At 32.3% G+C, this 16,479-nt stretch overlaps 1 protein-coding gene across 5 annotated transcripts in view; it reads right to left on the reverse strand.

Annotated features, from left to right (window-relative positions):
• The window catches only part of RELCH (RAB11 binding and LisH domain, coiled-coil and HEAT repeat containing), a 141,768-nt gene that overhangs the window by 46,282 nt on the left and 79,007 nt on the right, over positions 1 to 16,479 (reverse strand). For all 5 annotated transcript variants that reach the window (XM_077135314.1, XM_077135313.1, XM_077135312.1 and 2 more), the window contains exons 14-19: positions 13,211 to 13,351; positions 12,506 to 12,670; positions 10,700 to 10,847; positions 6,744 to 6,900; positions 5,997 to 6,120; positions 4,102 to 4,150 (exon numbers count right to left, since the gene is read on the reverse strand). In XM_077135314.1, the coding sequence (XP_076991429.1) occupies positions 4,102 to 4,150; positions 5,997 to 6,120; positions 6,744 to 6,900; positions 10,700 to 10,847; positions 12,506 to 12,670; positions 13,211 to 13,351 (784 nt within the window). The remainder of the gene's footprint in view (positions 1 to 4,101; positions 4,151 to 5,996; positions 6,121 to 6,743; positions 6,901 to 10,699; positions 10,848 to 12,505; positions 12,671 to 13,210; positions 13,352 to 16,479) is intronic.

Consider the following 16,479-nt stretch of genomic DNA (forward strand, 5'->3'; position numbering starts at 1 on the left):
CTGGATGCCTGTGATTGGACATTTCTATAGATTTGTTTTAACTGGGACATTTTCTCAGCCTTAGAACTGTACATTAGCAACTTATTAAATTCTCCTTTTAAAAGCTATTTCATTTCTGGTATATTGCATTCTGGCAGCTAGCAAGCTAGAACAATAACCATTTCCTATATGAACAGCTAAATCATAATTCCAAAAGCTATCAATTTCCAAAATACTAAAAAAAGTATTCATTAATTGATCATCAGAATAAATAATTAACTAAATAGGTAATTGGAATAATATATTCCAAATACTAACCCTTCAAAAGATACTTAAAAAAACCCTTCAGGAATAATTTATCCAAAAAAAAATTTCATTACTGTTTGCAAACTTAAAACAGGATTCATAAAAAAAAAAAAAAAAAGAGGATTCATTTATTCATTATCTAACTGCCTCCGAGAAGAGCCAAATGAAGCAGTTTTCTAGACTATTAAAATCAAATCATGGGCAGGCCACGGTGGCTCAGCAGGCAGAGTTCTTGCCTGCCATGCTGGAGACTTGGATTCGATTCCCAGTGCCTGCCCATATAAAAAAATGACAGTAAAATCAAATCACTAGGGTAAGATTTAGGTAAGAATTACCTATATATTTAAAATCAATCAAATTACAAAAAAAGGGGAGGTGGGTCCAGTATGGAGTCAGCCTGTACTCCCATTGTAGGTCCCTAGCCATATCCCAGAGGGAGCAGAGTAACCCCTATACCCATACTGGATACTGGTATGCCTGTATGGCAGTGCTATTCTATCTATTTCAGTCTATCAGAAACCTGAAAGACTGAACTAGCCTGGCTCACTCTCCCAGACTTTGTCCTAAAGGAAGAGAAGCAGTTCCTCCTGGGAACCCTCATTAACTCGTTCTATGAGGTCGAGATTATACTAAAACCAGATAAATATACCATAAGAAAACAAAACTATAGACCAATATTCCTCATGAATAGAAATATTCCATTTCTAAATATTTTATTTCAGATGAGATGAGATGAAAAAGCTGTCAACAATATATTAGCAAATTGAATCTAACAGCACATTAAAAGAATTATGCACCATAATCAAATGAGATTTATCTCAAGTATGCAAGGACCATTCACCATAAGAAAATCAACTATGGTTAATACGCCACGTTAATAGAAGGAAGGGAAAAAAAACACATGATCATCTCAATAGATGTAGAAATGGCATTTAACATTTCTTGATAGAAACAGTGAGAAAGCTAGGAATAGAAGGAAACTTCCTCAACACGATAAAGGGCATGTACGAAAAGCCCGCCACTAACATCATTCGGCTTTACCTCTATGATCGAAAACAAAACAAGGATGTCCAAGTCACCACTGTTATTTAGCATTCCATTGGAAATTCTAGCTTGAGAAATTAGGCAAACAAATTCAGCAAAGTGGCAGAGTCCAGGATCAAACAACAAATAACAGTGGTGTTTCTATAAGTAATACTGAACAATTTGAAGAAGAAATCAAGAAAAAAATTCTATTTACATTAACAAGTAAAAGGATCAAACATCTAGGAGTAAATTTAACCAGGGATGTACAGGACATATACATAGGAAACTACAAAACACTGCTAAAAGAAATCACAGTCCTAAATAAGTGGAAGGATATTATTACATATTCATGATTGGAAGACTAAATATTGTTAAGATGTCAATTCTATCCAGTGTGATTTATAGAGTCAATGCAATTTGAATCAAAATTTCAACAGTCTTATTTGCAGAAACGGAAAAGTAATTATCAAGTTGATATAGAAGGGTAAAAGTCACTGAATAGCCAACACTACCTTTAAAAAGAAGAATGAATTTGGGGAATTCACACTATTTGAGAGACAAATAGACCAATGGAATCAACTTGAGAGTAAAAAAAAAAGTCAGTCTTCACATCTATGGCCAACTGATTTCTGATCAAAAAACAATGCCAAGCCCACTCAATGGAGAAAGAATAGTCCCTTCAATCAATAGCGCTGGGAAAACTGGATGTCAAATGCAAAAGAAGGAAGGTGACCCCCGACCTCACACAAAACTATATATAGACAATACAAAAACTAATTCAATATAGATCAAAGACCTAAATATAAGAGCCAGAATTATAAAACTCATAGAAGAAAATATAAGGAAGCATCTTCAGGACCTTGTGTCAGACAATGGATTCTTAAACTTTATACCCAAAATACAAACAATGAAAGAAAAAACAGATAACTGGGACTTAATCAAAATTAAAAACTTTTGTACATCAGAGGACTTTATCATGAAAGTAAAAAGACAATCCACACAATGTGAGAAAATATTTGGAAACCACATATCTGGTAAAGGATTAACATTCTAAATATATATAGAAATCCTACAATTTGACAACAAAAAGACAAACAACCCAATTTAAAACTCTGTAAAAGTGTACACATAGACATTTCTCCAAAAAAGATATCTAAATGGCCAAAAGTCACATGAAAAGGTGCTGAACACCATTAGTGAAATGCAAATCAAAACCATTTCACACCTACTAGAATGGCTACTATTTTAAAAATGGAAAATAACAAGTGTTGGAAAGGATGTAGAGAAATAGGAACACTCGCTCATTATGGGTGGGAAGTTCTAGCCTGAGCAATTGAAATGATACAGCTTCTATGGAAAGCAGTTTGGCAGGTCCCCAGAAAGTTGAATACAGAATTACCATTTGACCTTGCAATCCTACTACTAGGTATATATGGGAAAGAATTGAAAGCAGAGACTCAATCAGATATTTGTACACCAGTGTTCACAGTGGCATTATTCAGAATTGCCAAAAGATGGAAGTGACTCAAGTTTCCATTAACAGAAAAACTGATAAACAAAATGTGTTATATACATACAATGGAATATTATTCAGCTATAAAAAGGAATGAAGTTTTGTTACATGTGATGACATGGATGAACCATGAAGACATCGAGTTGAGTGAAATAAGCCAGACAAAAAAGGATTAATACTATATGATCTCACTGATATAAATTAGTTAGAATAAGCAAATTCAGAGTCAGAAACTAGAGCACAGTTTCCAGGGCCAGGATATAGGCAGGTTATAGGGAGTTAGTACAGTTTCTATTTGGGGTGTTATAAAACTTTGAGTAATGGATGGTGGTGATGGTAAACAACATTGTGAATATAATTAATAGCACTGAATTATATATTTGAATGTGGTTAAAAGGGGAAATTTTAGGTTGTATATATATTACTAGAATATCAATTTTAAAACACAACAAACCATAGGATTTTACAATACAAACCGTAAGTCCTAATGTAAACCATGGACTATAGTTAATAGTACAATATAATAATATTCCTTCAACAATTGCAACAAATGCACCATACTAATGCAAGATGTTAATAACAGGGGGGTGGTATATGGGAACTCTGTTTTCTGCAGGAAACATCTCTAATTTAAAAAAAGGGGCTTGAAGCTTATCAATTTTTTCTTTTGACATTTTCTAGTTTTTTTTCCCTAAAAACTAGAAAAATACAAAGAGACACAAGATCTACACATAACCAAGTTATTAAGCAAAGATGCTGTAACTGCACTTGTCAAGACAGATGGGTGAAAATGTTTAACAGAGGGGCTGGAACTGCCCACTTAAGCTTGTAATTTCTTTGAAAGTTATTGTTTCACTTAAAAACCAAATGCTATGTATAACATGAATGTTTCTATAATATTTGTTTTAATTTTTAAAAGTTTTAAATAATTAACATTTAATTAGATACATATTTATTTTGTAATTTCCAGTACCTCAAACATGTCCCTTCAAACCTCCAAGGGTACAAGTACTTCATTTGAGAAGCTCAGCCCTAGCTCAATTTAATTACAATGGAGGCAGATGTTTATAATCAAATTGAGAAGGATTAATTACAGTACCACCTCATGGGAGGGCTATTAGATGTGACAAACTTTTTTAAAAAAAATATCTTTTTTAATATAAGCTTTCTTTTTCAAATGTACTTGCTTGCTAGTTCACTTCTATAATTATATATACCAAATACTGCAATTTTCTAAGAGATTCAATTGTTTTTAAACATAACAATGAACGACTTACCAATATTTTCTTCAGACAGTCTTAAAATCTCCTGGAATTGAGGTTTTACCTAAGTAACCCAAAAATAGATCCAAAATGTCTCAGGTGCATTGGACAATAAATGATTAAATAATTCTAATGTTTGCTACTCTATTAACTACAGTTGCTACTGCTGCTGCTACTACAGAGTCAATCTATCTATCAATCTATCATCTATCTTAGGAGCATTGATGCAAATGATCAGAAATGTCATACTCTCAATCTCAATAAAAGAAGAGTCAAGTTACTGAAAATAATGCTTTTAAGGATGCAGTATTTTAAAATCAAAGACTGTCAACAAGTATTTTCTGAACAGTTTTTGGTTTCCTTCACTGAATTAAAATAATTTCTAAGTTTAGTTTATTTGCTTGAAATTACTGCTTCCCAAATATGAATTTGGGAATAGAATAGAAAGCATTATTTAGGAAGATATCACATGATTAGAATTTTTGAAACAAACATTTAGCTGCATTTGAAAGGAATGAAAAGCAAATTCCAGTTATTTAGAATGTTCAATAAATACCATATTAAGCACGTGATATCCATGACTAGATTTAATGTTTCAATTAATGTCATCAAAATTTAAACATCAAATACATAGTTTAATATTTTAAGTTAGAGAAAAAGCTTGCTTTAATTTTTTATTATTAAAGTTACCATGGACTTCAGATTTCAAGCTACAGAAATCAATCACGTTCTATTAAGTGCTGAAGTTGACCCCCACTTGTTTTTATTTTTTAAAGACAGTTACATTTTTTTGAAATGTCCAACAACTCTTGCCAATCTTCATACAGTAAAATTAAATTATATGTAACAATTAAATGCTAGTGAAAAGTGTAAAATGATCTTATTTTTTTCTATAGTAACAATGAGTTCTGATTTTTCTCTTACCAGGTAGGTCAGGCATTTATATATAAAATTTACAAATTCAACTTATATGAAGGAATAATTAAATGATTATTCTATATAATCAAACTTATAGAACTAAAAGACAGTAAGAAATTTCTTGATTGAACACATGAGAAGACTAAGCCCGATAAATTAACTTATTTAATAAATGTCACAAACATTACCAGCAGATAACAAGGACATAACCCATGTTTTTGCATTTTGTCCAATCCACTATATCATACTGTTTTATTTTGTTTCAAATAGTAAAGAACTGCACAAAAGTTAAGTGATACTTAAAATGCTTACTCTTAAATTATGATCAGTACAACTACATCTTTTTATGCTTTTATTAGGTCTCTAAAGAACGGGCTTAACAATATGCTATGAGACAATGGTTTAACAGGACTAAAGAAGAAATTAGGACCTAAGGACATTCCAATTTTAATACCTAAAACTGCAAAATAACCTGTATATATAAACATGACAACACTTTCAGTAATGATGGAAACATCCAGTAGTTATCTAAAGGGTACATGATTTCTAAGAGGCAGTATCATTATAGCAAGTCTTAAATATAACCTGCTGTGGTTCCACAATTGCCTGAGGTTTTGAGCAAAGTGTGCTGAGGAAACAGCTGCTTCCTGAACCTTTATAGAAAGAAGGTAAGGTACCAGTTGTACATCCAAAGGATTATAGTTGGTGTCCCTAGCTGCTATCACCTATGCCGAAAACCTTTGAGATACGTACAGTGAGTAAATAGTGTTTTCAATTCTGGATACAAACTAAGTTTAGTCAAAATCATCTTCTGAGAGTCAATAAAGTTAAGACCACCATCAATTGGAATTTTCTTTTACTTTCAAATTATTCTGAGATATTGAAAGCTAATAGAGTAAAGGAAAGGCTCACGCCTTTACTTGCTCTCTTATTTAACACATTACATTTCTATGTCTCTTGCATATAAAAAAACATGAAATAAAAGTTTTTACCTTAGTGTTTGTAAAAATTTTGCCAAATGTCCGGCAAAGGCGCCAGAAAAATCTGGAGAATTCATGGACACAGGCAGTTGAAGTAACATTAATTTTGCCAACTATTTCTATAAGTTGTGGCAACCTGAGCATGAAAGGAAAGAAAAATAGGCAGAGGGTACATGTAAATTGCTGTTTCCTTGCCAAACATGAAACAATGCAAATCCAACAACGTCTTCTGTTTTGTTCCTTATGGTCAGTAAAATTTGAAAACAAAGGAGTTGTTTTGGACCCTTTGAAAAAGTCTTAAGGTTACATTCTATTCTGTAAACAGTAAAATTTTAGCTACTTATTACAAAATATATGGAACCTTAACGAGAGTTTTGCGTCTAGTTTTAATGGGACTCAGATAATGGATCAGATTCCAGTTAAGCTTCATGCAAAAGAAAATCAACATTGCATCCATTTAAGCCTCAAAAATGAGAAGTCTGGACATATGCTAACTTAAAATCCATCACAATGGGACAAAGAAGGCAGCAGACAGGTCCTATTGGCATAATATAGCAGAACCATCATTATAGATAAGTAATCACATAACCAGTGGTGTGAATTTTCTCTCCTAAAGAAGCTTACCATAGATGATATCATATTTTGCTATATTTTTAATATTATTCTATTTTGCCCCTCAGTGATACACCTAATTACAATGCGCTATCTGCCACTCAACTGATGTAAATGGACCAAATGAACAGAGAGTTAGTAACTTACAATTGGTTGACAACCCATAGTAAACTCTCCCAGCCTGTTGTACCCTCATGTTCCAGCTGGTAATCATAAAGCTGTAGTAGCACTGCCAATTGTTCACGACTTCCAATAATAGTAGACACATCTTGAAGAGGCGACATAGGCCGAGGGAACCTAGTCACTATAAATAATTTAAGTAAAATAAGTCACATGGAAAATGGCAGTTTGTGAATGTAGCTATTTTGACAAAAAGGAAAGTGGGCCCTTTTCCCCTGACATTATGAACCTTAATTATATAATTGAAACATATTAATCAAATCATTTTAGGAAAAAATATATTAAATGAATTCTGGTCACGTATAAACAAATCAAACAAATCTACAACTTTAAGATTTTATGACACTATAAAATCAATAAGCAAGTACTGCCATGACAATTTGTTAATGAAAGATGAGACTTATTTAAAATACAAATTTGAATTTGGTTTTAAAAAAATTAGAAATACTTTTAATTCTCCCAGATTCTACATAATTGGAAAAGTAAACACCATGAAATATTTTTTTTTCTTCAGGGAGTAAGAATCTAATAGGTTAATAGCAGGGAAAAATGGTTTAATATATCATAGAATAATGATATAAATATATTAAATCTTGAGTTGAACAAGTTTCTTTAGTATTTAATCTCCAATATTAACTGCATTAAAAATTTTTTCATAGTTTGACAAACATTATGTTAAATAAAATGATAAAGCCAGTCACCGTAAGATAAGGCAAAGCATATTATAAATATAACCAGGAACCCTATTATATGTTTTTAAATTGGGGGGAAATTTTTGAAAACTTACTTTTAAAATTATGTAAATAAAACATGAAGACATACTGGTATATTTTTAAAAGTTTAAACATATCATTAAATAGTAGGTAGAAGCCAAAAATAGATAATAATTTTTAGACGGCTATTAAATGAATAATGCATGCTAAAAGTTCATTAACTGTTAATCAAAGAAACTCCTAAAGGAGCAACAACTCCTATATAGAGGCAAACACCTTAAAAAGACAGAAATAAGGATGCAGCATTTTCTTGAAAACTATTAATGGCTCAATGATAATTATTAAACATAAGAGAAATAGAAAGAGTACCTAATTAAAAAAAATGCTCAGACCAAAGACAAAATTAACATGTTATTGTCTTCATATCCCAACTTCCAGGCTTTTAAAATATATTAAGTATAGATAAAGGTTATCCTTTGTATCAGAACTCAAGAATTAAACAAATCCAGAAATTTTTGCATTAAATCTCTTGTTACATGAACTCTTCAATTTATCATAATAAACAAACAAATTTGGAAAACATGTTGTTATGGATTGAATCGTGTCCCCCACAAAGATATGGTCAAGTCTTAACCCCTAGTCCTGTGGATATGAACCCATTTGTAAAAAGAATCTTAAAAGATTTTATTATTTAAGGTGAGCCCAATCTAAGTCAGGGGTTGGTCTTAATTCAATATGACAGGAGTCCTCGTAGCAGAGGTTGTTTGGACACAGTCGGCAGGAGACAGAAGACAGACAGCCTTGTCAAGGAGGCAGAGATTGAGTTAGGAATTGCTAATAAGCTGCCACCAGAACATTACAGACTTCAGAGAAAGCACTTTGATTTTGGACTTCTAGCTTCCGAACTGTGAGACAATAAATTCCTGTTGTTTAAGCCAACCAGTCTGTGGTATCCCTCACTATCTGAACTCTCTTCTTATATTCTTACTGTCTTAACCCAGGAATTGAACAGATTTGGATAGTGAAGGATATTAGCACTTTATATTTCTCTATCACACCAAAACATATCTGATATAAATACAAAGTTCTATTATATTGTTCATAATATGCTACACTTAAGTAGAATGAATGCTATGGCTTCAAAAATACTGAAAAATATTGAAAAAATAATGGAGTAGCCAACAATTAAATAGATACATTGAGATTTACCATAGGAAATGTGGTATCCAAAAATGTAAGGCTAAATCAAATAAAAGCAAAATGATACCAGGAAACAAATTCTTACTTAGACTACTTATATATTACAGATAAGCAATCAGAATGGTTCAAGAGCCTCAAAACATTATTCTGTTTAGCACTGATTTTTAGAAATTTGAGCATCTGTCTTATAAAAATATAGAAAGTCCCAAGAATGCCATTTTAATAGACTGGTAAAAACATCAGTATCTATATATTTAACATCAGCATTTTATCCACAAAATTGATGACAATTATCTAGAAAATAACTGCTGTTATGAATCTTTAGAGTATTGCTCTTCCCTAGAATGTAAGCTCTATGATGGCTGAAATTTTGGCTATTTTGTTTATGACTGTATATATATATAGTGTCTAAAACAGAGACTAACATAAAAGTTAACATTGTGGAATAAAAATATTTGTGTAGATTCCCACCATTTATGAGAAAACAAATAAATATTCATTTATAATAAATTATACCCCAAATTATATGTATATGTGTATGTGGATAAGTAGAAAGATGATGAGATAGATACAGATATACAGCCTAAATAAGGAAATAAAAATTCTCATTTATAATTTTAACCTAAGTGAGGGTATAATAGCATTAACTTTAAGGACAGGGGAGTTAAATTAAGTCAACAAGAACTAAATATAAAAATAACTTCTGATATGATGAAGACAAAATCATAAAAAAGTTCACATAAACACTAGATGGACTATGTACAGGATCTGATTAACCAAAGGGAGTTGTTGTGAAGCTTCTATATCAAATGTCCAGCACAGCGATTTGCAAAAGTTGACATACAATAATTATTTGTTGAATAAATAAATGAACAAATGATAGCAAGGTAGAAGGAGAAAGAAAGGGCATGAGAAATATAGGAAAATTCCTAGGCAGATGAAGCGACTTAATGAATAGAGGGGTAATTCGCCAAGTTGTAGCGATCCATAAGATAAGTTATAAAGTCTTATCTTACAAGTTTGAATTTGCAATCACCCCAATAACACTTTAAAATATTAAACTAACTCCACCCCATCTACTCTCAGTTCTCCAAATAAAACTGACACCCCAATATCATGTTTATTCTGTGGACACAATACTTCATATCCTTGGACACAATGCTTCATATCCCAACAATTATAGCCCACAATTTGTTTTATTTGAACACCTGCAACCCTAAAACATTAAGTATCTACTGGTGTTCTCGATGTTATAATTGTCTGCCAGAAGCCGTGAAGAGGCACGGGTGATTGCATATATTTGAAAGAGCTGCAAAGGGATCTCATACACAGCAATAGCTTGTCTATAGCCATTTATCCCAGGGATTAGATGTCATGGGGATACCAACTACCATGTATCAAAGATAACTTACTGGTAAGCTGGACAGAGAAAGAAGAAAATACTGTTCTTTAACAATCAATTTCATGTATTTCTGAAAATAAGTCATATTCCTTATTTTGGAAAAAAGAAAATTCTGCTGCATTTGCTTATGTTCCTCTCTATAAAGGACACAGAAGGAAAATGTAATTACATTTACCTTCCCTTTTGAAAGTGAGAAGAAACAGGTGGGAAGAAGAAAATAAAAAGGGCACCAGAAACTACTAAGTAAGTCTTTTCTTGACTGAGATCTATTAATGGAAGGAAACACTTATTACAGCCCCTAAAAAAAGGTCTATTTCAGTGGCACCATAGTGACTATAGATTAGTATCTATAGATTAAGAATGGAAAAAAGGGAAAAAAAAAAGGCATATATATTATAAAATAATACAATAAGGCTTATCCATAAAAGATGAAGCCATATAGTTACCATAGTTATTATACAATCTATGACCATAAGATTCCATACATATAAAATATTTTAGTAATTGTGCTGTCATATAAGTGATTTTTCAAATTTTAATCAAAACAATTACTTGGGAAGCTAAACACTAATATTCTACATCTGCCTTCTAGAATTTAAGTTCAGTACCTTCTATCTGTGGCACTTCACCATGAAGCTTGGCTTTGCTTGAGAATGGTGCATTCTGTAGTACTAATGCAAAGAGTGAAGGAATCAAGGACTGCAAGGCAGAAAGATACATGTGGAGCTTATGTTCATCCAGCCCATGCTCTCCTTCCTGAAACACAAGGATGTGGAAGCTAATTTTAGTTTTTTGAAATTGTTAATTGTATTTATGATGTTCTTCCTTTTTGTGGCTAACAATAAAACATTTAAGGGCCTATATGTTGGAGTCATAAGACTTAGTGGAAATGTACATGAATCATTTAATATCCTTAAGTATGTGAAAACGCGAAGAAGCATTAAAGCAGTAGAGAAGTAAACGAATCTTTTATTTGGAAAACTTAAGGTGAATATTAGTCATTTCCATTTGTAGGGAATGTCTTAAAATGTTATTTTGTTTTTCTTTTTTTCTTTTAAGAGGGGCTTATTTTTTGAAATTTTATAAATCAGGGTAAAGAAATTAAAGTGAACCATGGGAATCATTACAAATGCTCAACTGTTAAATCAACAGCAGTCCTTGCTACCCTCCCCCCACCCCACTTCCTATCTCCTTTTATAAATTTGGTCACATCCGTATTTGCCAGCACTCAAAATGCCTTACCATAATTCAATGTATACATAAAATATAAGAGAAGAAATTTCAAAAGAAAGAAAGAAAAACAACAAAAAGTAAAAGGATCAGTATGGTACACAGAAACCAAATAGTAAAGTGAAAAATAGGATCAGTAATGGACAAAGTGTTCTTGCTGTTTAAATTCACTTGAGATGTCACCACTACAGTAGAAAACAAAAACTGTGAAATTAGCAATGTTACAAAATGAAACAAGAAAAACCAAGTATGAATAATTCTCAGATAGAAGGAATGCAAACACTTTAAAAAAAACATTAAAAAAATTCTCTAGGTTTCATAAAAAGAGATATTTCAGTCCACTTACCTATTTACATATTTGTAAAATACTAATTTTGAAATTTATATAAAGAACAGCCTAATTTTTAAATTAAATAAATACTATGGATACAGAGTTGTTAACAATGCTTTATAGCTGCCTTAAAATTCTGGGGGAGTCAAACAGCTGAGGGACCCTGTGCAAGTTATTTAATCACTAAGTCTCAGTTTCAACATAAAAAACAATGCAACTCATAGGATTATGAGAATGAAATAGGATATTTTATATATGAAGTACTGATCTTAATAGTACATAATAGGCATTAAAGATATATTAATTTCTCTTCTAGCCTGAAAAAGGTAACTTTTAGTTCAAAATTAGATCAACAAGTTTATATTGTTACTTCAACTATTCTTCAAATCTTTTAGTTGGGAAAAATGAAAAATTCATTTTAAAATGTGAGAGAATGAAACACTGCAATGAAATAAACTTAGTTAAAGCAAGTTTGACACCTGTAAATAAGAAAGCTCTAGTGACTCACACTAAATTCTCTCTCCATTCTGGGAAGTGGAGTTAATACTCTAAGTAAAATATTTAAATCTTCAGAAGGTAAGAAAGAACTGGCTTTCTGAATAACATACCAGTTACTTCCACAAATGTGCTATGTCAGCTAACGAACTCTGATGGACTTTCTCATCCACCTTCAGCAAAGCAAAACTTCCTCAAATCTCTCCTTTGGCTTAATCCCAATAGAATCTTTAACTAATAATTATTAGAATGTAAACTAAGTGGTATTTTCGGCCCCTGCTCCCCAACATTCTTCCAAGATGGCTCAGAACAGACCTTATAAATTTCTACTAGCTATATAAATAAAGGAAAAACCTACCCTGAGAAGTTTTTCAATCTTATTCAGCAGTGTCGGTATAAGATGAGTCTGTAAATTACCAAGTTCTGTAGTCCAGGCGGCATATGCTGGTAAAAATACTTGATGTGTTGCACTAACTACTCTTTCTGAGGGATCACCCAAGGCTGAGAGTAACAATTCAAAACCCTGCCAAAAGGAGATAGGCAAAATGCAAATTTTTTTTTTTGAGTGCATGGTCTGGAAATTGAACCCAGGTCTCCCACATGAAAGGCAAAACATAAATTTTTGAAAGAACAAACTTTTAAAGACTTAGTTAAAAGCAATAAATATACATTCCAACAAATTTTAAAAATATTAAGAGAACAAAAGAAAAAATATAAAAAAAAATAAGTAAGAAATAAAGCTATCCATAATTCTACCTTTCTAATTTTCTTTGAAGAAAATACCACCTGTCCATTGACCAACCAACCAAAGAGAAGGGATGGTAAACATGGCATGCCTGCAGTTGATTCCCTACCACACAACTATGGCAAGCACTGTTAATGAATTGTTAACATTCCTTCCTCTGTGCTGCAGAATTGAAACTAGGCAACTATAAGCTAATACCAACTGATTAAAGTTAACATACTTACCACCTCTATTTCATATTATATGGCATCTGAATCCAAGATTTGGAATAACTTAATTTTATAATGGGGTAAAAGAGGTTCAGTCTGAAACATGTACCTGTTGATATTTGTCTGGGTCATCAATATATCCCATAATAATTCCAAGGCTTTTGATCACAGCTTCTCGTACCAAATCTGCCTTATCTTCCATTAACATCTGTTGCAACATTGAAAGAACCAAGGAGCTACGAATTTCTTTCTGAAAATAACAAGAACATTTTTTTTTAACCTTAAAACATTTTTTTTTTAAATTTCATACTACAGTTTAAGTAGTTATAGAACACATTTCAAAGTATGGTAGGGGTTACAGTTCCACAATTTCAGGAACTTTTTTTTCCTTTTTTTCAACTTTTTTATTGTATAATATAACATACATACAAAGCAAAGAAAGAAAAAAGCAATTAATTTTCAGAGCACTCTTCAACAAGTAGTTATAGGACAGATCCCAGAGTTTGTCATGGGCTACCATATCATCCTCTCAGATTTTTCCTTCTGGCTGCTCCAGAACATTGGAGCCTAGAAGGAATAAATATTTTTTTTTACCATCACAATCGCCCTTTTTTTTCCTTTTTGTGAAAAATAACATATATACAAAACAGCAATAAATTTCAAAGCACAGCACAACAATTAGTTATAGAACAGATTTCAGAATTTGGTATGGGTTACAATTCCACAATTTTAGGTTTTTACTTCTAGTTGCTCTAAGATACTGGAGACTAAAAGAAATATCAATGTAATGATTCAGCATTCATATTCATTTGTTAAACCCTACCTTTTCTGTATAACTCCACCATCAAAGATCAAAGATCACTTTTGATCTTTGTATCCCACTCTTTAGGGGTATGTGGGCTACGTCCATTCTAACTTTTTCACGTTGGGAGGGGCTATCAATACTGTGGGGTAGGGAGATGGAAGTAGCTGATGTTCTGGAGAGGCTGAGCCCTCTAGGTTTCAGGACTTATTTGATCCAGGGACCCATCTAGAGGTTTAGGTTTCCGGAAAGTTACCCTAGTGCATGGAACCTTTGTATGTTCTTATATACTGCCCAGGTGTTCTTTAGGATTGGCTAGAATGGTTTTGGGGTGGGGGGTGGGGTTTGGCAGGTTATGATAGGTAGCAATGTCTAACTGAAGCTTGTGTAAGAGAGACCTCCAGAGTATCCTCTTGACCCTATTTGAAGTCTCTCAGCCACTGATACTTTATTAATTACTCTTCTTTTCCCTCTTTTGGTCAGGATGAAATTGTTGATCCCATGCTGCCAGGGCCAGACTCATCCCTGGGAGTCATCTCCCACGCCTTCCACGCCATCAGGGAGACTTTCACCAAGAACATGCTTTTAATATTTATTTACGCTACCAGTAGGAGAGTATAAAACATGACAAGACACAATCCAGATGAAACACACATTAACAACTTGCCATATTTGTGTCAAGTCTTCATTTATTAAAGAAATAAAACATTACAGATAGAGTTAAAGTATCACTTTCCCTCTAATCCCTTCTTCTACTCTCCCTCTTTGGAGGTATTATTATCTACCCTGAATTCGTTTGATATTCAACAGCTCCTAGCATGTTTTTATATTTTTGCTAAATATGTCCAAATCCCTCTAACTATTATAGTGCACACTAGTAGGAACTTCTGGCAAATTCACAAAGTTAACAGTGGTACAAATAGACAATGAGTTTTGTCTCGCTATTGTTCAATATAGAGAAGAGCACTGAGAGGTACAATAGGAAGGATTACAAAAATCACTCTGGCAATTAAAACATTTGTCTGGAGGTAGAAATGAAGAAACAATATAAAATGCCAGTGTTCTTATTTTTTGAAGAAGCAAGGAAAAAATAAAATTCCAACAGAATGATAAAAATTAAACATTAAATTACTCTAAAAGAATAGCACTATCATTCCAATATGCTAATATTTAATATAATGTCAACCTCTGTGTACCTTAATTTCAAACAGTTTTATCCACAGTTCTGTTAAAGAATGTTCTGTTATAATTAATGGCTTAAATTAGAATAGAGCTATCAATATACAAATTCATTCTCTCCTACTCCACTTTGTACAGCAGTTGCAACTTGATCCATTTACAAAATTCTTTAAATCTAAGCCTATTTAGATCTTTTTTTACATGTGATGGTTGGAATAAAAGAAAAATAAAGACAGAAGATGTGAGCATTTTCATAATTTCTAGCATGATTTGGTATGCAGAGCAAGGCTTGACAGATATTTTTTAAAGGCCTGATTTGCCTTTTGACTTTTTAGAAACAAAAATATAGGTACTTTAACAAATTTTGGACATACTTAGGTTGCTGAATATGCCTTTTGGTAGAACCTTATTTATTTATCCTTTCACAATTAAAAATGCCCTAAAATATCTTAAAAAGATTTTGGTAGGTATCAGCACAGGCAATAAGACAGAAGTAAGAAGCTTGAGCTAGGTATTTGCTTCACATTGATGTGGTCTGAAGTCAGTTGCAGCAATTAGTTTTAAGGGACTTCACAGGTTAGGTCAGAAGGTATTACTGCATTTAATCCATGACCACACTAAAGTATTGCTGAAGTACAAAAGTTTTAGTGCTGCCAGTTACAGTGAGGTACAGAGCAAGTAGAACTCCACTAAGGAAACATTAAGTCTATTATTAATATGGCTCAGTATTCTAGGAGCAGTGTGGAACAATTTATTTTTGAAAGCAAGACATGCTCATCTTTGTCTTGGAGCAATAAACAATAAAATGCTGACTCTCTGTGAACATGACTTATCATAATAATACCATTTTTCTCTTATATGATAGGAAAACACAATAATTTCATCATGCCTAGTTCCTGGGAAAATAAACTCCAGTACACTGTGGATAGAAGTATAAATGTTACCTTGCTTAGGGACAATTTAACACTGTCAAAATAAAATATGCAAATGCTGAAAGAAGCAAGATGTAGAGATATTAATAATGTGAGAAATTTTTTAAATGCAGACACCCACACGAGAGGCTGTCAATAGTGTTTATTTTTAGTCATTGGTACTGGGATATAGAATATCATATATAGTACAATTAATTTGGGTAAAAACTTTTAAAAATATATGGAAAAACAAACTGGTGCATGTATTAATTTTTATTTTTTTTACTAATTTAAAACTTTTAACAGTGGATACCCTTGGGGACAGTGGCTGGGGAACAGGAGCAGGGAAGGGAAGCCTTTGATTTTCATTTTATTCTTTTCTGTACCATATGAACAAATATTAACAAAATTTTAAAAATACACTGTTACTAGGAGTTAAGACTGTGATATATTTTATCCTTCATATTTTTCTGAGTAAAAAATCCA

Source organism: Tamandua tetradactyla, chromosome 18 (genome assembly GCF_023851605.1).
Source record: "Tamandua tetradactyla isolate mTamTet1 chromosome 18, mTamTet1.pri, whole genome shotgun sequence".
Classification (NCBI taxonomy): domain Eukaryota; kingdom Metazoa; phylum Chordata; class Mammalia; order Pilosa; family Myrmecophagidae; genus Tamandua; species Tamandua tetradactyla.